The 20,214-nt window shown below is 40.1% G+C and overlaps 1 protein-coding gene across 4 annotated transcripts in view; it reads right to left on the bottom strand.

Annotated features, from left to right (window-relative positions):
• Positions 1-18,788, bottom strand: part of LOC121959487 (mediator of RNA polymerase II transcription subunit 13-like) — a 101,744-nt gene extending 82,956 nt beyond the window's left edge. For all 4 annotated transcript variants that reach the window (XM_042508792.1, XM_042508794.1, XM_042508796.1 and 1 more), the window contains exon 1: positions 17,484-18,788. In XM_042508792.1, coding sequence (XP_042364726.1) covers positions 17,484-17,555 — 72 coding nt within the window. In that variant the 5' untranslated portion in view covers positions 17,556-18,788. The remainder of the gene's footprint in view (positions 1-17,483) is intronic.
• Between the last annotated feature and the right edge of the window lie 1,426 nt (positions 18,789-20,214).

The following is a 20,214-nucleotide window of genomic DNA, read 5'->3' as shown; positions in this document are numbered from 1 at the left end:
TGTGAATACCGTATGCAAGTACTTCTTGTTTAAAGTGTTTCACAAATACATTTGCAGTGATATTATGGTTTCAAGGTATACGAAGGTATGAAAATTTAAGTTTATCATAATGTGTACGTTGGCTTTTCTGGGCTACCGTATTGAAGAAAAATGCAACTGGATGGAGAATTTCATTTTATTCAAGTTCTTTACAAAAGTGAGACTTTTTATTGATACTTTTCTTTGTAAACATTACCTTAACTTTTAATTTAAGTAATAAAATGTTTGCTTAACTTAAAAAAAATTCTACGTAAGGGTCAATGTAACTGATAATCAGAATAATTTTGTGATACCGTGATACCATGATCATTTCAGTGATAATCATTACGCCATTTAAGTCTCATACCATTGCAAGCATATTCACAACTGGATTATAATGCCTCCTACGTCAATGACAAGACTATATTCAGTGTGTGTGTGTAAATGTGATGTCACAAAATCATGCTCATAGGCACATGCCTTAAATTAAGACATACATAATTCTGCACAGAGAAGGCCAAACATTTAAAAGCAGTAACAACAACCAAAACACATTTTGAGTTTAACACAAAATCTGTCCTCTTTCTTGTTCTCCAATAACATGTTGTATTTTCAGTGAAATATTGCATTTAACGGCCAGGGGCTGCACTATGTCTTTCAAACACAGGTGCTGTGTATTTGTTGGCCATCTGTAAAGCACTAACCTAACACCCTGCTGAACTCCTGTGGAGGATTAGCTGCGGCACAGTTGCAGGAAGGAGAACAGGGCTACAGTCACATGCTCCCAGGCAGATCCAAACACATGCCTGCACACAAACACTAACACACACACACACATCATGCACAGCAGCTGTGATGATGTGCAGACCAGAAGTGCTCAAAGACACTGACATGCATCAGGAGGCAGACATATTTTCCGGCTGATGTCCAGTTATTTGTCAGTGATGACAGCTGTATTTCAGTGGGTGTTTCTGTCCTGTATGTGCACATATGCATCCACATGTATGGAGTCTTTGGAGGCGCAGTAATACCGGTGCTAAAAACACAGCAAACTGCTATATTTGCATGAATAAATTATCACTTGTAACACATAAGAGAAAGCAGAGAGAAGCTGTCAAGCGTGTCGAGTTATTATCTCTGCGACTTTGGTCACAAATCAGTGTTGTGAGCAAAATCCTGTCATGCAAATAAAAACATAACTCGGAAGAGAGTTACAAAGGATAGGCTGCCGGTTGAAATCTTCACCTATGATGTGGGACAACCCTTCAAGACCCTGATGCGTCATCAGTAGTCGTCGATGGCGGTTACGTAAGCAGACGCGACAATGACAATAATGGTACTATGACAATGACATTTCCCATTCATCAGATTGAGATAGAAATCCTGGTTGTCCACAATTCGTTCAAAACTTAAGTTTTCTGCTACCAATCAATCAAACAAGTATTCAAATGCGAAAGAACACTCCTTCATTACCACGAGCAGTGCCCTGTAATCCAACTTTAGCAACACACACTCCTACCCTGCCAGTCTGCATGAGATCCAAGGAAAATTTTGCCATTGGGCTCAAAAAGATTTTTTCCCACATCGGCAAAGAGATGTCTTTTAATCAGCGGATACATATTTTTGAGAGTCGTAACCCCCGTGAAATGACTCGTTCCACCAACAGGATCCAATCCCTTCGGTCAAAACATTTGGAAAGTCGCTATAATGACCAGCTACGCTGAGGCGGTGCTTTCTTTTAATGGAAAACGACCCCGAGAAAAGTACCCCATACCAAAGATGATGAGTAGAGTAGAGTAGAGCTGGTACCATATAGTGGAAACACGGCATTAGTGTACAAGTGTCCACCAATCAACGGGTAAATTATACTATGCACTGAGGTAGCATTTTAGGTGGTGAACGCATTAAAAAGGTTAGCCAAAAAGACTTTCAATCTCATTAATCATAGAGAAATCTGAGATCCTTTATGCCATCAGTGGTGGTGTTGATGGTGTCTTTGGTAGGACAGTGAATTTTTATGTACGTTCGTCAAGATGGCAGGCAAAGAGCAGAGCAAATATGCACCCGAAGCAACAAATTCCTCGCTAACCTTCAAAGCACGAAAGAGCAAATCAACGATTACTCCAGGCAGCCATCGCTGTCTCTCTTAAAAACTACCACTAGGGAGAAAAAGGCGAAGAGGTCAAGGAAAAAGACAGCGAATTTTGTTTCGCTGTCAATAAAGCCAGCACTCGTCCAAGCCCCTTGTTCTGTTGGTTAGCTGGTTCAATTTCTGATTGAGCGCAGGACCAAAAACAAGAGCTTTTCCTCCCATTGCTAAGACGGACCGAAGCTTTGACCTCACTCTCACCTCTATTATCTTTCTTGTCTCCCCTCTCCCTCTCATCTCTCAGCACTCTCTCACTGTCACGGATGCCTATTGAATACACCCAGGAGTATCTCACGCTCTCCCTCTCGCCATTGTGTTATTCCTCTCTTTATGTCTTTTTTGTCTGGTAAACAGAGCAAAGATAACAGCCAACCTTATGTTTCCTGAATATTTTTGTGTTAGCACAGAGGAGGTGGAAGATTGTGCTCTATTTGTAGTACCCTTTCAGTGTCTGGCAGTGAGGTGGATTCTCTATTTCTTTACATGCTTTTGTACTTTTTTATTTTTTTGAAAACTGATTTTAAATAGGAACCTGAACTTAAAACCAGAGAGTTAAAAATAATTTCCTGAATATAAGGTGAACTGAGCCCAGGCTTGGAAAACATAATCTGTATCCCAACCAGAGGTCATCCTCAGTGCAGCAGACATGTGCTTGCAATCAAAGGGAAATATGGAAGACAAAACTTTAATCTTTGGCATACTTTGCTCAAACAGAAAGTACTGGATGCACCACGTGACTTCGACAGTAAAGAGAATCAAAAGGTTTGCCATACTGCAATTCGAAAAGACACAAATACATCCCACATACACTGTATACTGCATATTGTCTTAAGGCCAGGAGCTTTACAATGCAGAGGAAGCCTCCGCTACTTAGATAGCAGAGCTGAGAGGAAAACACACTTGACATGCACTTTGCAGGAATGCCTCTGCAGACTGAAAATATTTTCGCTCCTCCTGTTCTTTCTCAAAAAACTTGTGGGACCTTTTGAACAGACCTCTTAAACTTCCCAACATGCAGCTGAATGTATGTTTGTGTTGGACTTTTTCCACACAGACAAGGCTTTGCAGCTGCCTGAGACAGAGAACGGCATGTAATTTCACTGTCATGACAAATTACTTTTAATAGTAAATCAGTATGTAAGTGAAGCTAACTAAATGACAAATTATTGAAAATGTTTACAGAAGAGAAAAACAGTATTTAGTCTGGTTATATGCAGATGATTGAGCTTTATTAAGGACACTTTTCTATTAAAATTGCAGCTGATGGGACTATTTTTCTCTCAGTGGAGCCTTGTGCTCTATCAAAGCTGACAGAAAGCGCATGAGAATGTCATCTAAGAGAGATGCCACTTCTTTAGGACTCTCACAACAGTGTAAGAGCCTCGCAGTCTGATAGTCTGACAAAGGAGGCACTTTAGGCAATTGAGAGACAGCTTGTATCAGCAGTTTTACCTACTCTGGCACAAGTGAAACACTTATTCTGTCAGAGTGGCATAGCTTTCTCATCAACGTCAAATCAGTTTAGACACTTGACAAGCTGCCAATATTTGGGGTGTGTTCAGATCGCTTGTGATGCCTGCGAGTCTTCAGATAAGACTCGTAGTCTTTATCAGACACGTGCAACACTATCCATCTCTCTGTTATTCAGTGTCAAAGAACAGGGTATAATTGAATTATGTCTAAGAGACACTGTGAAAGAAGTGACCCAATGCAACTTTTCTGAAGTTTCAGCAGAAACATTTTTGTTGAAAGTTATAATCTCAGCGACATTCATGAAATCAAACCCCATTTTTGATGCTGTCTGTGGTCTGCATTTTTCACCAATGTATTGAAATTCTATATGCGTCTCTGAATAATAGTTTTCATTGCTAATGGTAGGGGATACGAATTTGATTTGATCTAATTCATGACCTGCGATACATATAAGATGAGTTAAGTAAATATCTGTATTGTCCTTTTTTTTGACTGCTTGCTAGGAGTGGGGATCACCAGAGGACTCACAATACAATATTCTAGGTATTAGGATAACATATACTGGAAATACTGTGATTTATTACCTTTTTTCAGCCACAAACTATGTTCCCAAAGTAAAAGGTTTTCAATATTTAGCTTACTAAATAAAGTTTCAAGTCTGTTCATTTCACTTCAATCATATTTAGTGCAAAAAATATATACAGTAGAATGAAAAAAGCTTTTTATTTTATAATTTAGTTTAGGTTTAGTTTGTGCTTGCAATATTAAAATTTATACAATAACAATATCCATACTTGGCCACCATGTACCTATCAATACAATACTATACAACACCGCCACTGTTTGCGTGTGCTTGGATGGAAATTGTGCCACAAATGAGGCAAATTATGATTTGCGATAATGGACTTGAATTGGATTGAATTGCATGGATGTGCCATAAAAATTTAAAAATAAAGGCATCTCTTATTGACATGTATCGATGTTTTAACTTTGCATCTATGATACGGGACCACTGAATCAATACATAGATACCAATTGGTGTATCGGTACACCTCTAGTTAGCGGCGGGGTCAACTATTCCCACACCCTATTCAAAATGCCTACCTACGCGAGAAACAATGCATAACTTAGCATTACTGTTTGTAATTTTATCTCACTGATATCGGCCTCACTGTTAACTGTTTACGCTCTCTCACAGGGCAGCCTTTACTGTAGGGGTGGGGGAAAAAAATGATTCACATGAGTCTCGATTCTCGTTTTTAACGATTCAGAAACGATTCAAAAATCCTAAGCATCGATTAAAGACTAGATTTACTGAATATAGTCTATTCTTAACCCTCTATTTCGTCCAGTGACTAGAAGAGTGTTAATAAGTTTGAGACCGTTTGTCGGATCGCCTTACTTTTGTCGCCAGTGAGAGCTGCCGTCTGTGCCGCTCGGAGATGATGACGCAGATGCACTGTAGCTCTTTTAGGAGCCTCAGTATATCCAGCCTGGGAATTCAGCTGTTTTTACGGGACCTTGTTCGATAATTACATAAATAATATATATCCGATATTGGGTGTCTTCCGTCCATATTTTAGCCATATTTCGATGGTAAAAATACATTAGCATCTATGCTAAACGCCATATTGGTTTCCCATAGTTCCTTTGGAGCGAGGTCAGAGGTTTGTTTTGGTCTTGTTCACCAATCGGAAAATGAGCCGACGCTTTGTATCCGCTTACGTATGCCCTACGTCATCTGAAGAAAGCTGCACTGTGATTGGCCTAATCCTACTGTATCTATGGCTCTGTGTTATTGGTAGCGCCTCGTGTATTAGAATAAACTCCGGTAGCCCATATCATAATAATAAATAATAATAATAATAATAATAATAATAATAATAATAATAATAATAAATAATAATAATAATAATGAGACAAGGGTAAATCAGGAGACAGTCTAATAAGCAGCAGGGCTTCGCATGGATGTAAACTCTGTGTTCACTGCAGACAGAGCAGGCAGGAGAATCAGGGCCCTCTCTGAAGTGTCAGGAGTGTGATGTGGCCCTCTGCAGCATCACAGAGAGAACCTGCTTTGCAGAATGGCACAGATAATGGGATACACAAACATCTGCAAAAAAACGATGGGACTTTTTTTGAAACAGCATGTCCATTTTTTGAACCATAATAATTGCAATGTTTATTTTTTCACTTTCTGATGCCCAAAACTTGGGCAACCTCCATAATTTCATACACACTTTTGCTCTAATAACATAATATGCTACTGGCAAAACAGACTGGAGTAGATCCTGAAATTATAATAATTAATAATTAATTATATAATAATAAATTATCTTGAATCGCAAACGGATTTTGAATCTAGAATCGATTCTGAATCGAATCGCGACCCCAAGAATCGAAATGGAATCGAATCATGAGATACTGAAATATTCACACCCCTACTTTATTGTTAAGCAGACAAAGAAAATTACTTTTTTTAGTCATAGAGGTAAGTGCTTATCATATCTACATCAACAGCATATGAAACAATAATTTTGGACATTCAGCAGCAGATCACTTTTTATACCAACCAACTGCAAGAAACTGACTTGCACTGGTCATGGCATTAAATCAGATGGTGGTAGTTGCTCATGAAGAAAATATTAAGTGACTTCTTAATTAAAACATTGTGACTTTGTGTGGCTGCAAGGTAAACAGATACAACAGTTGCTCCTTTGTTTTAGTCCTGATAAAGTAGCTGCTTAAGGAGCATTTGCTGTCATATTTAGCCACATTTGCTGTTACCACAAACACCATCAAGTGAAATATTGCGAATTACAACTTTATGGCACAATTTTCAAAGGTGGTGCGCTGAAACAGTTTAAAGAAAAAATCAAGTGTGAAAAGAAAATATGAACAAAGACAATGAAGGTGGCTGAGCTGCTAAGTCAGCAGTGAGAAGTCACCAGTTAGAAGAGCCAGTGGCAGAAATCAGAACAGGCAACGACTCCCCCTTCATCAATTAACCCGCCGAAATCAAATTAACCCACAAGGAGTCGCGCTCCCCTCTGGCATTTTACACCACAAATGAAGAGCGATGCACATTACTGCACTTGTGAAGGAGCAAGAGCGACACAAAAGCACCAAACAGGTGTAGAGAGAAGGCCTCTGGGGCTGCAGACACTAAACAGATGCTATTCCTCTGCCTTCTGCCGCCACCTTTACAAGTCCCTACAAAACAAGGGACCGTCATTTGATCTGTGTTCTGCTGTAGCATCCAGCCCTGGGAGGTGAGCAAGCCAAGCGACCTAATTAGAGCACCGAGAGTCCCCAGGGCTGAGTGACGGATAGACCTGCCAATCACGCCGCAGAAAGCCTCCATCAAGCCATGACTTCTCACCTGACACAAAGAGAGGCGGGAGGCAGGAGGCAGGAGGCAGGAGGCAGGAGGCAGGAGGCGACAGCAGTGGAAGACCAATAAGGACAGCGAGACATTGTGTACAGTGGCACTGCAGCATCTAAAAGGGCTGACAAGATCCCCAGCCACTTGGCAAATAAAACAACACAAAGCTGCAGCGTCAGGCTGCTTTTAAAGCGTTAGGGGACAGGCTAAAGCAGTGGCCCTGCTTAGCCTAAATTATTAACATGCAAATAAATAAACCAGTCTCTGCTTTACCAGTGTCTCTGGTGTAACTTAATTAACCGTGACAAGAGCCACAGGGAGAAAGAAATGAGCGAAAGACGCAGACAAAGACAGAAAAACTGAGGATCACAAAGAAGGAAAAACAGAGGCCGGAGAGGAAAAAGTAAAAACAGTTGCTAGGCAACATACAACATCTATAGGAATTCAGCAAGGTATTCAGTTTTTGAGATTTCTGTCTCCAGGGTTACAGTGAAAATATAACATTGTAGTCCTTTACTTTACTCAAAAAATCACAAAGGAGTGAACTGTACTTCTCTGCATGTTTGTCTCCCCTGAGCTACGCCTCCGTTTGTTCCCTTACAGCTGGAACTCATGAGCTCAAATTTGGCCAAAGATATTATCGAGCACGTCATACATGCGTCAGGAAAGTCCTGAGATTACCAGGAGCAAGACATCGCAGTATAAGATTACTCACAGAGTTTCTTTAGTGAGAGAATGAGAGGCGCAGTAATTGTACAATTAGCACTGCATGGAGGCTTCGGAAATGCCTACAAGTAGTAAATGGTCTTGATTGTTCCTGAAATTGAGTAAATGGTGCATAAGCAGTATGAAAAATATCTAATTTGGCTTGTAATTTCCTGCATTGATTTCTTCCACAGGGATGCCATTTCAGATAAAATGACAGGCCTGCATAAATCAGCATGACTTCTCCTTGTTTCATTACACACCAGATAAACAAAATATAAATGAGGAAAAACTGGAAAACAGCAATGCCTCTGTGTGTGTGTGTGTGTGTGTGTGTGTCTATCTGTCTGTGTGTGTGTGTATGCAGGACGTAGGCAGGGCCATTAACTTCACCGTAGGTCACACCTGAACAGGTTTCAGCTTGCAACTCACCTGGCTGCTGTCTGTAATCTGTTGTTTGCTCACCGAGTGGGAGTGGCAGCCAATCAGAGCTTTAACACTATAAGTCCACTGCACCTCTGCTAACATGAACACACACAGTTTTATGTTATTCCCATTCAAGTATTCCTCCAGGGTCCCCCATGACTTTTCAAGGACCCAAAATGAAGCCGCTTTTTCTTCCTGCCCCACTAGCCCAGTATTTTTTAATCTTGTTTTAGTCATCGTACTTTTTGGTCTTTGGATTTTCCTTAACAGAAATCTAAAATAAAAAAAAAAAAAACAATAAAAACTTGATTTTATTTTCACTTCAAAATACAAAAATGAAAAATGGAAGCAGAAATGGAATATGCAGAATAGAAATGCCACTTAATTTTATTTTTCACCTATCAAAAAAATAAAATAAAATAAAATACCAAGGAAACAAAACAAAAAAAAACCCCACAGAATTTGTCCTCTTCTGGGTTAAAAAAAAAAAAAAAAGAAAAACAGTCGTTATGTTGCATTATGTAGAAGGTTTTCTATGGAAGATTATTGTTACAATTTTATTATATGCAAGAAAATGTCATTTCATTCCAAAACTTTTAAAGGTTTCCATGACTTGTCCAGGTTTTTCTTGACCGTGGGAATCCTGCTCCTCTCCTTACCATTACTACTACTCTACAACAGATAGTACCATGGCATGTTCATATCTTTGCCAACACCACCCTGCCTAAACACTTAGCCCTGCGGCTCCATGCTCACTCAATCATGCCTGGTAAATACTCTATCAAACCCTTTGTGTCTCACTTTTATACTGCAAAGTCCATTTATTCTGTGAGGCAAGCCAGGACTGAAATTGAGCTGTACAAGTTTTCATTAGCATCTGAAAAATCATGGGTGTCTGCCTAATTCAAGATGAGAGAGAGCGCCGTTTGGCAGCGCAGGGAGAATCAATGCACCACAAACGGCTGTGAATCAACAGTCTGCACATAATGTGTTTGTTCTCATCAAGTGCCCGTCTGATTGGTCGCAGATAATCTCTCAATGGAACATGAACACATGATAATTAGAATTTGCAACAGCGGGGCAGCCAACATTAATGTTTTCTCTCTCCCCTTGTTTTGCGGCTCTAAAAAGACACCCCTTTAACCTAAGTGTGCTTTAACTGCAATTGAATCCCAGCCAACCATGATATTGGCAAAGCTGTCTGGCTTGCAGAAAATATTTGCCCAGTTACAAGCAGGGCTGTATCTCCCTTTAAAGAAATTCTCTTTGTCAAGGTGTCTGCAGTCGGGTGTAGAGATTGCAAACAGATATTGTGATGGCAGCATTATCGAGCATGAGTTGTATCTGTTTTTGGCATTTATCTACCAATCAGACAACAGGGCTTCAGATGCTGGGTTCAGACCAGAGGGAGTGTAGCAACACACATCCAAAATGTAATAGTTTTGGGGGAAAAAAATGGTGTAAATCCATACGGGAGAAACACCAGCCTTTCAGGGAATTGTGTCTCACTACAGGCAACAGGACAACTTAATTCAGCAGTGGTGGGATATAATTTATTTACTCAAGTATTTAAGAATAATTATGCATTTTCGCCAGTATTTCCATATGATTCTTCTACTCATTATTCAAACAACTTGGTTTCTTTTAACATTTAAAAGCTACATATACTGTAAACTGGTTAAAATGCATTGGTGACTACCAAATGTGTCTTTTTAAGATTGGTTTTCTTTTCAGTGTTTACATGTTCATGACCCAACAGAAAATATAAAATATACAATTAGCTACAACAATAATTACTATGCTCATTTTCAGGTTCATACTTGTATTTTGGGTTTCTACAAGAAAGTGTTTACATGCTTTCATGGTCAAAAAAAAACCTATTTTCATCATTCTGTCTAAGCTATACTATACACTTGTATTCGCATCCTGTCTGAAGCACTCCATTTATGCATCTGTCTCTTGATTGTTAATCTCGGAGAAATTAACAACATCGGCAAACAAGATCACGTTTCTCTAACGTTAGCATGTAGCTACATGTAGCAGTGTATGCAATGTAAACACTTGCAGTAGCATGCCTGGAGCAGATGACCATATCAAGAAATCCGTCACAATCAGACATCAGCTTGTCTCAAAAACAGAAAACAAACAAACAAACAAACAAAAAATGCTGGAATCAAGTAGCCTATTCAGAGCAACCTCTTTTGGCTCACAGGAATTACTTTTACACATGTTTAACTCATTATCTGAAAGTCCAGCCACAATATGAGTATCCAACATTATAACATAATATATATGGCAGAAGATAAGGAATATCATAATAGCTCCCCTTTAAAATGCTGCTCAGAGGTTAATGTACCACCATATATAAAAGTGAACACTCTGCATAATGATTACTTTTACATTCGATATCAATGTACATTCGCTTTTAGTATTAATTAAATTCACTTTTATTTAAGCTTTTTGAATGGATTGCTTTTTATCTATCTATCTATCTATCTATCTATCCTCTCAGTGCATGTGGCAGCCAACAAGCTAACTTTCCAGCAATCACAAGCACTTGATGGCACCAGCTACTGCCCATTCCTACCAATCCTCTTTTCCCACTCAGCCTTCTGTCGCCCTGCACACATGCGGGAACACCAGCGGGTGCTAAGAATAGAACACAGCTGGCACTGCAGGGCTTACATATTTCACACTCAAGCCACCGTGCTCCAAAATACCCCTGCCCATCCCGTCCCATTTCCAGCTCCAGGACCAGCGGTGGTCCCTCCCTCTCTCCTCCCTCCCTGGCCTGTCTTTGAACCGTTCTTCACCTCCATGGCAGGGCTCTGACAAGCCTACTGCTCAGATAAGATCCATGACTACACTCTGGGATGACTTAATACAAACGAGATGTGTAGTAGAAACAGAAGCAACCCTTGCTCACAAATCACTTCGTTATGGCAGCAAACTATTTGAGGAGCCTGCATGTCGGTTTCTGACACACAGAATGCCATGTTCACACAGGTGGGCCACTGCCGGGTTGAGTCCTATTGCGATGACAAGGGATTCCCACAGTAGTGACAGGGGCAGATTAGTGGGAGGCGCCACACACAGACTCAAGGTGAAGCCAGCGCTCACTGTCAAAATTGCAAGCGAGCGGAGCCAAAAGCACAGGTTGGGCGTGGGGGGTGGACTGTTGAGTGAGAAGCAACCAGATGGAGCTGCTCCGTAGGGCACGCAGCAGAAGACTGGGGGGTGATGCCTAGGAAACCTGGACTGATCCTCTCCTTGTGTAAGAGGACGCTGGCACGGCTTCAATGTCATCCTTGGATGTCTCAATACGAATTATACTTTCGTAGTTTTTGCAAACTGCTGGCAGATTAATAGTGACGTTTACTTATCAGATCGTTTCATCAGATAGTTCCTTTAAAGAAGGCTTTAAAGGATAAGTCTGTTGATAATCTATAATCTTCTTATTGTCAACAAATCCCGTGAAAAGACCAAAAGTAACAATAAATTGATTCTGCTAACAATTATCGTCTTTTAAGCAGAGCCTGATTTATTCCTCCATGCCTAAGACCTCCGTTGTTTTCCAAAAATATTAAAAAGTATGACAAAAAAGTGGCATGTTCCTTCATTACAATGAATATAGCTACTGCAGATTATTTTGAGTCAATTCTTCATTGGATACATATAGCCTAAAAACCCAAGGCAGAAAACAGTCGCCCACAAATTCACCATTTACCTCAGTTAGCATTCTTATTGTAAAAACTACAGTGTCCAGCTATTCTTGGAAATTATGCAGTCCTTTTATTTTTATAAATACAAGCTTATATTTGGGATCATTTTTCAGAGATTCATCTTTAGTCTTTGTTGGGAATTGTTGCTAATGACTAAATTTAGAATATCACCAGCCTTATGTATTATATACGGGCAAAATACCTGTTTGTTTTTTATTTAGGAGTGTAAAGAATCCAAAAATTATACATCAGTTAACTGTCTTTTTTTTAAATACATATAGCCATAACATACACATTTTATACGACATTTTAAACTTTATTTAAACTTTTTCACACTGTCATAAGTCATATGACATACTTTGGTTAGTTACAAATTATTTTAAGTCAAAGCATGATCTTCTTAAACTAACAAAGTGGTTTTGGTGCAACTGTTTCACAACATTAACTATGCGTAGGGGTCCTATTTTAGGAATTGCTCCTGTGGGTCATATTAAAGGGTAAGAATAAAAGACTTATAGGTTGGAGGACACCAAAGCACCAATGTGCACCATATGCACAAATACCAACAATCTACCAGAATTTTATATAGCTTACCAGAGGGCAAGGCAATACATCAATATTTCATCAATATTATGAAATGAGACTTGCTATCATTTTAGTATATATTTTAACTGTTGTCTTTTCCTAGTTTTGAAGGCTGCATTACAGTAAAGTGATGTAATTTTCTGAAAATGCCAGTTCTAGCTGTCCTATTTTTTGCCTTTACTCACGTCATATTATCCACATTTCTGACAATTTTTAAACAAAAATCTCATTGTGTAAATATTTTGTGAAAGCGCTAGTAGTCAATCCTACAATATTGTCGTAATATCGATATTAAGGTATCTGGTCAAAAATATTGGGAGATTCCACCTTCTCTATATCACCCAGCCCTTGGTTACAAATTATTTGTTGGCTCTAGTTAAGACAATGTTTATGATTTAAGAACTTCATTTGACTACTATTGTTAAGCGAAAAAAAAAATGAAGATGTTGAAAATAATATTATTTTGATAAAAGAAACAACTCTAACAAGTATGGTATCAGCCTAACGATGCCGAGCCCTTTATAAACTCCAACTTGACTGATTCTTTGGCCCAGCAGATCACGACACACACTTCATCCAACCGCCGCCTCTTTCTCATCATTAAGCATCCTTGCAATATCCACCACCATTAATAATGAGGAAATGCAAACAGCCTAATATTAAAAAGGCACCGTCCCTGATTACCTGCTTCTTCTTACAAGGCACGGCCACTCACCTGCCATAAATCAAGACACTGCTGTTAATGGTATTCCCTCTGCCTCATCTCTTGGCACTTTATTTCCATGCCAAACAGTAGCATCATTATTATACATGCAAGATCTCTATTGGAATACAGTTTGGCTAATGAGCACCTCTTAGTTGATCACATTAGACCTCCACTTGAGGACACTTAATTACCAGTGTTGCACTCTGTCGAGGGGACAGAGGAAGTCCTTTAATTAAGGGCGCTGCATTCTACGTATGTTTATACAAGCCTGCGTCCTTGGGATATAGGGTGTATTCACAACCCAGATAAAGGAGATAAAACATGCGAGTGTGAGATATAGTGTGTGCACATGCGTTGCATTTGTGATACATATGTTTGTGCGTGCATGTGGGTGTTTATTTTTCCCCTCTGTCTCTATGTTGGTGAATTCATCCGTGTGTGTATTTGTCTGTGTGTGCATAATGTGATGGGTGTTTGAAGTTTGTCTCCCGAGTCTGGATGGTTTACAGTGTTTACAATGCACGCACGCACGCACAAACACACATACACACACACACACGCTCACACTGAGGCTTCCTGCGTCGTGAGGCTCTAGACTGTCTCCTTGCATTTCATATTCAAGCTCTGGCTCGAGTCGGCGTCATGAGAACCGGCCCAGTCCACAGAAAGATGACTGTTTTCTCTCCCTCTCTCCCTCTCTCTCATTACGTTGCTCCCTCTTTAATTTTCTCTCCTGCTCTGTCTCACTCTCACTGTTTCTCTCTCAAACAGGCTGAGGCTAGCAGTCAGGAAATGCACATCAGTCATAATACTTTCCTAAAATGAAAACAGATTCCGCTGCAGTCTCACTCACTCCTTCGCCTGAAAACATTCCTCTGTTTCTCTTCTCGTCCTCCGCCCTTCCCCTCCTCCTCCTCCGTCACCACCGCCACTTCAAATTAGCACACCAGCTCGGATCTTTTCTCCCACTTACAAGGGTCTCGTTTGCTTTCTGTCACAGATGGACGATCACCAGCAACACAAGACAGTTGTTTTGTGGGTTGTGTGATGGCAGCGATCTCTAGTATGTGACACCGGCCTCGCAGAGCGCATGACAGTAATCTGCTGCGTCCCCATAAAGTCCCACAGTATGGGCACTTATGCTTTCTAAAAGGTACTTTTTATTGATGTGGGTTGCTATAACAGCCAGTAAATCTGTGTGAGGGACGAGGTTAGTGCATGTTGGAATGCTGTTTAACAGGCTGTCAGACCAGAGCGCTCACCAGTTATCCACGAGACCTTTAAGTAAGAAGATAGCCAACATGACCTGGAGGAGAAGGTTAAGAGATATCAACCTCAGAGGTCGTGTTCTTGTCATTTTCCGAGCTCTAAATGTTCGTGTTGATCCATGTAGTCTATAAAATGTCAGAAAAAAGTGATGTTCTGAAATTGCTGTAACAGTGGCCAAAATTCATGGGCGAATTATGAGACAAAAAAAAAAAAATAAAATGCAAAGAGCCCCACCACTTCTGCTAAAAAAGGTACAAGACACACAGACTGTGGTAGTTTTGCCTCTTTTTTGTTATTTTGCATCTTTTTGTAGTCATTTTCAGTCTCTTTGTAGTCATTTTGCATCTTTTGGCAGTTGTTTTGTATCTCGTTAGACCTATTTTGTGTCCTTTGTAGGGTTTTTTTGTCCTTTAATAGTCATTTTTCATGTCTGTAGTTGTTTTGTGTCTTATTGGTAACTGTGTGTCCTTTTTTATCTTTTTGTGTCTCTTTAAGGTCACTTTGTGTCTCTTCGGGGTTGTTCTGTCCCTTTTGTAGTTATTTTGTGTCTTTTCTTTTTGTTTTTGCATCTCTCTGTATTCTTTCAAGTGCCATTTTCAGTTTCTTCCTCCTAATTTGAGTGAAATCTTGAAGGTGAAGGCAAATGGGAACCCCTGGCACTTTGGGCCCCTGCCCCAACCCCAGAGGGGATTAAATTTACAATGAAAATACAAAGAAAAGTTGCAAATCTTCACATTTTATAAGCTTAAAATGGTAAATGTTTGGCATTTTCCTTGACAAAAACAACTCCCAATTATTAACTAATTATCAAAATTGCTCTCTAAAATTAATTTTCTGTGAATTGATCAACTAATTATTTTCTGCACTGAACCAAGCAAAGAGTGGTCACATGCATGCAAGAAATCTACAACACAACTACATTTATTCATGTAAAAATACGCATTTTTCCAAGTCCTGCTTTGCTGGATCAATACTCACACCTGATTCCAGTGAACAGTTTAGCTTCTACCTCTTAAACCTGTCGTGCACAAATGTCTCATTCGCAACATCAGGGTGCATTCTGCATCCCTCTGTCCGTCTCGCCTGTCTCTTTGTCTCAGTCGTATCCTCTAACCAGGACAATTTGAGTGTCATTAGCGTTTTGTTCAGTCTTGGACTTCCCTGTCGGAGCCCCTGCCAGTGAGCAACTGCTGTGGCACTAGCCAGTCATAAATATTCTCAACAAGCCAGCTGATGGATGGTCTCTTTCTCCCTCGCTTTGAAAGGGATGTTCACAGGGGCCAACACGGTGGCCAACAACGCCACTGCGAGTGAATGAAAGCTTGTTCCACGAGGGAACTGAGATGTTGACAGAGACAAAAATCACTATTTTTGAGTGTAAAATGTCAGAAATAAAATTGAAGGTGTCTGATACTGGAGCACTGATGCATTTATGTCAGTACACAGAAATTAAAAGAAGATACTTTTGAATAGCTTAAGATATTATTTCTCCATGCTTACAGTCAGAAAAAGTTTCTTTCTATTCTCTATCTACCATAAACAACCAAAATCCACACCATGTGACACGTGTTTCTTTAGCTTTTGGTGTAACCTGTGCAGTGTAACACTGCCCGGCTGCTGTTGCCGGTGAACAACCTGCATAATCACCTAAAAAGCCCTCAGGACCCCTATGTTGTTGTGGTTCTCAGCAGCCCTGCGCCTGAGCTCAGTCTACCGCATGCCTTTCCACTTGGCTGCCTGTTGTAGTAGGACAGTTAACTCGCTGATTGCAGGATGAAAACTGTGAAAACACACTGCTCAATCTCCTCCACCCTCAAAAACCCCACTGCAAAAACGATGCTGCCTGCCGAGTCCAAAAAACAGCCTTTTTCAGATAAAACAGAGTGTGAAAGTGTGGTTTCCGCTGTGTGCTTGCTGCTGTCTGTCAAAATCTTATTAACCTTCAGTTCTGTGGGAGACATTATTATGGCATCAATTTGTATTTGTTAGCTTTTGTGTGCAACAAAATGATCCCCAATCTTCTCATTTATAACCCGGTAAGGCATTTATGTGGATCAGCACGTTAAACTATGATTTGCGCTAAAGATCACAAACCATTGTTTTTTATTCTCTGGCCTCAGAAACATTTGACAGAGGCAGCAGAAGGGCCTATGCCTTCTTTCCAAGTTAGTTGCTTGGCAATGAAACAGAGTTCCAGCTTGATTTTCAGTTAAATGATTATTTAAAGGAGCAGCCAGAGCACAATGAGTTCTTGATGAGTAAAAATGTGTTTATGTATTGTTTATGTGCTAAACCCATGCCATAATTGCAAATACATGCCAAAGTAAGCGGTCGGTATGTTTTGGCAGCATTTGAAATTTGTACTTTAACCCTTTGAAATCTGGAGGGACATCACTTTTCTCATGCTGCTTTCAGACGCCTCTAAACCTTTGAGCCTTGATCGAATTGGTTTAATTTCTTTTATAAAATATTGAAAAAAATGCAGAGCAACCTGGTGAGAAATGTTCCAAATATTGCAAAAACTTAGTATTAAAAAATGTAATCTAGGTAAACAAAACGTGTATAATTATCATGATTACAAATTTAAAATAGTGTAATTATTATCATTTGCAAGCACTTCAAGGGCATTGTTTTTACTTTCTTTTTTAATGTATTTTGCTTTGTACTAATTTTGAGTTAATTTCTTGTACTTTTTACTAATAAATTGCTAATTTTGTGGGTCATTTCTTCTTTAGTTGCTCCTCCCTATGTTTTGAAAGAATTCAAGCCATTTTTGCTTGTTTTAAAGGCTTAAGTGTTATTGTTTTTAAAACCATGTAGATTTCAGCCTCGAGGCTGAGACGTCTTCATATAAACAGGCTGAGAGGTGAAATATGGGGCTTTTTCTTGGACCATTAAACCATGTTACTGATTACCTAATAACAACATCAGCCATTGGTTCACCTTTGCACGGCAGGCACACATTTAAGCGTGCCTCCCACGGTCTTATGACTTGTCAATCACAACTGGCTCGCGTGTCTGTGACGATATTAATGCATACTGTACCAGAGAGAAGATGTTGGAGTGGCAGTCCTCAAGGCTTGCCCCGTTAGCCACCCAATTCGCTGTTGCAGTCATAATCGTCCGCCGTTGGGGTCGTCAGCGCTGGGCATGTCGAAATCCTACATCGGTATCAAAACACCGAGCAGGGCTGTCAAATCGGCAGGCGTATAACCTCACAAGAGGTCCAGATAATAGACTCGATCGGGCAGAGGAATGGGCGTATTCAAAAAGAAGAGAATGCATCCATGAAACCCCAGCGGATATACTAATGTTGTAATGTAAATCCAAAGCGTGCGCGGGGATCAAAACATTGTTACAAACCAGGTCAGGCGATTCCAAATGTGATCATTGTCAAAGGCGAGGAGCACAGAAATGTATCCATTTCAATCCAGAGGAAGATCAGCCTGTTTCCATATCGCTGATAGTTTCATCATTAAATAATCCATGGGGAGAGCTTTTCTTCCGCGCCCCACACGCACAAAAAAAATGCGAAATTACGCGTCAAAACTTTAAAAATACAACACGCTCTGCAAAGACAGAAAAAATTAAAGCAGAGACATTACATGCAGGATTCCGTCTGCTCCACAAGCTGATGCACCACTTGTGATAGTTTTCGAGAATTGCATGGGCTATTTATAGCCTTCTTTCTTACCACAACCGTTCCTCTCACAATGTAACCCAGTCTGGCTCACACAAACAGGCGCTGCGAGCAGGAATGTTTAATCCCTCTGTTGCTCTTCAATTAAACGGACCGCGGACGAAAAAGAAAAAAGAAAAGCCCTCGGTGCTCCTCCGTGGCAGGGCGGACAAAAGTCGAGCGGGTTCCCATGTAACCCCCCGAATCATGAGTCAAAGACAAGAAAAACTATTCTTACACTCCACCGCCACCAGGCAAACGACAAGCTTCTGTAGAGCGAAAAAAATCCTTCCTTCCTTTCAGTTTTATATCATTACGAAACGTCCTCTCGCGGCAGCTTCACGCACAAAAAAATCTGATTGTTTTTTTTTACAGTTCAAGTGACAGTCCTTGTCTGGCGCCGATCGTTGACATAAAGAATATGTTGCACGCTGCAGATTTTTACGACATTTAAACGCGAGTCCTCCTCCGTCTCGATTTGCTTCTTGATTTAAATCCTCAAAACATGTGCACGGTTATCTCCACTTCCTCCTTCGCTGTTTGTCTCCCGGAGCGTTTGATTATATTGGTAAATAAGTGTGCGTGAAGCCTGAGAGTGTGTCATCCTCCTCACCCTCTGTGTCTGTTTGCTTTACGCGAAGCGCCGCTCGAGCATTTTTTCGCGCACGATCGTCCAGCCCACCACGCATTGTAATGTAATGGCGGTCGGAAGCGTACTACCGAGACTCGCCTTCCCATTTGACCAAGTTTGTGCTCACGTGATCAAAGTCTGGGATTACAGTACTGTTTAGTATCTTTGATATGAGACTGGATGCGACACCGGAGACACCGTGTCTGTCGTGCGCGCTGACAGTCAGCACTTCCTTTATTATTGCGCTCTTTGTTGTTAGATGTGTCTTTGTTGTTTGTAGGCATATGTCTATTAAAAGTGCTTGAAGAAAGATTCTTTCGGATGATGTCATTTTTTTTCATAGCTGTATGGTGTCTTTCTGTGATGCATTGGTTACATAATGTAACTGTGTTCTCACAACAGAGGATGTGACAGAATAGAGGTCAGAATGACTTACTGAGCTCACACTGTGTTTCATAAGAGGCATCTATGTAGGTTAGTCTTACACACACAAAAACCACATCATAACATTTTAGTATTTGAAAAAATATATACCATAAATGATGAACTGATATGAATAATATTTAAATCAAGCATTGATTTAACTGCAAGTTATCCAAACTGGTTATATCCAGGGCCGTAGCCAAGATTTTTGAGAAACTAGGGTCATGATGAGGTGAAGTCCCCCCCCCCCACACACACACACACACACACACACACACGTTTTTTTTATATTTTATTTACCAGAAAGACACTAAATGGACACAAAGAGAAGCAAAGGAACTTCAAAGAGACACAAAACAACCACAAGACACAAAATTATGAGATACAAAATGACCAGAAAGTGACAGAGAGCAAAAATTACCTCAGAGTGATACAAGATTACTTCAATAAGACACAAAATTACCTAAAAGAGACCTAAATGACTATAAAGACACAAAACAATGACAAGGAAACAAAAAATATCCACAGAGACACAAAATTACTAACACAAAGACACAAAATTATCTCAAAGACACACATAATGACCATAAAGAGACACAAAACAACTGGAATAAGCATAACAACTACAAAGGGAGGCAAAATTACAACAAAGTCTCTGTATCTTACTCTCATGTAGGAGAGGTGGCCCTTTGCATATCTATGCCCATAGGCCCATTTTCTCATAATCTGCCCATGGTCTCATTATAGGCAGCTTTTCTAGAATTCAAACAGTAAACAAACAAAGTTAGCAACTATAGCTGTTGAACATAGTGGAGCATTTAGCAGCTAAAGACAGATATCTTTCTCAGGAGCAGGTGGAGACCAAAACCAGAGCTAAAAGGAGAGTGTTTATTGCTCTTATTTTCATCAACTGGCCAGAAACATGACTGCAAATGAATTGGATGTTACTCTACATCTCCTGGGTGTGTAAATAGGCAACTGTTTGATGACAAATTCAGCATATAAACTTTTTAACTATGAAAATATCATGTAGTGCAGGCTTA

The sequence above is a fragment of the Plectropomus leopardus genome, chromosome 20, assembly GCF_008729295.1.
Source record: "Plectropomus leopardus isolate mb chromosome 20, YSFRI_Pleo_2.0, whole genome shotgun sequence".
In the NCBI taxonomy this organism is placed as follows: domain Eukaryota; kingdom Metazoa; phylum Chordata; class Actinopteri; order Perciformes; family Serranidae; genus Plectropomus; species Plectropomus leopardus.
The sequence above is the reverse complement of the archived record's forward strand: the minus strand, read 5'-3'. Positions and strand labels throughout refer to the sequence as shown.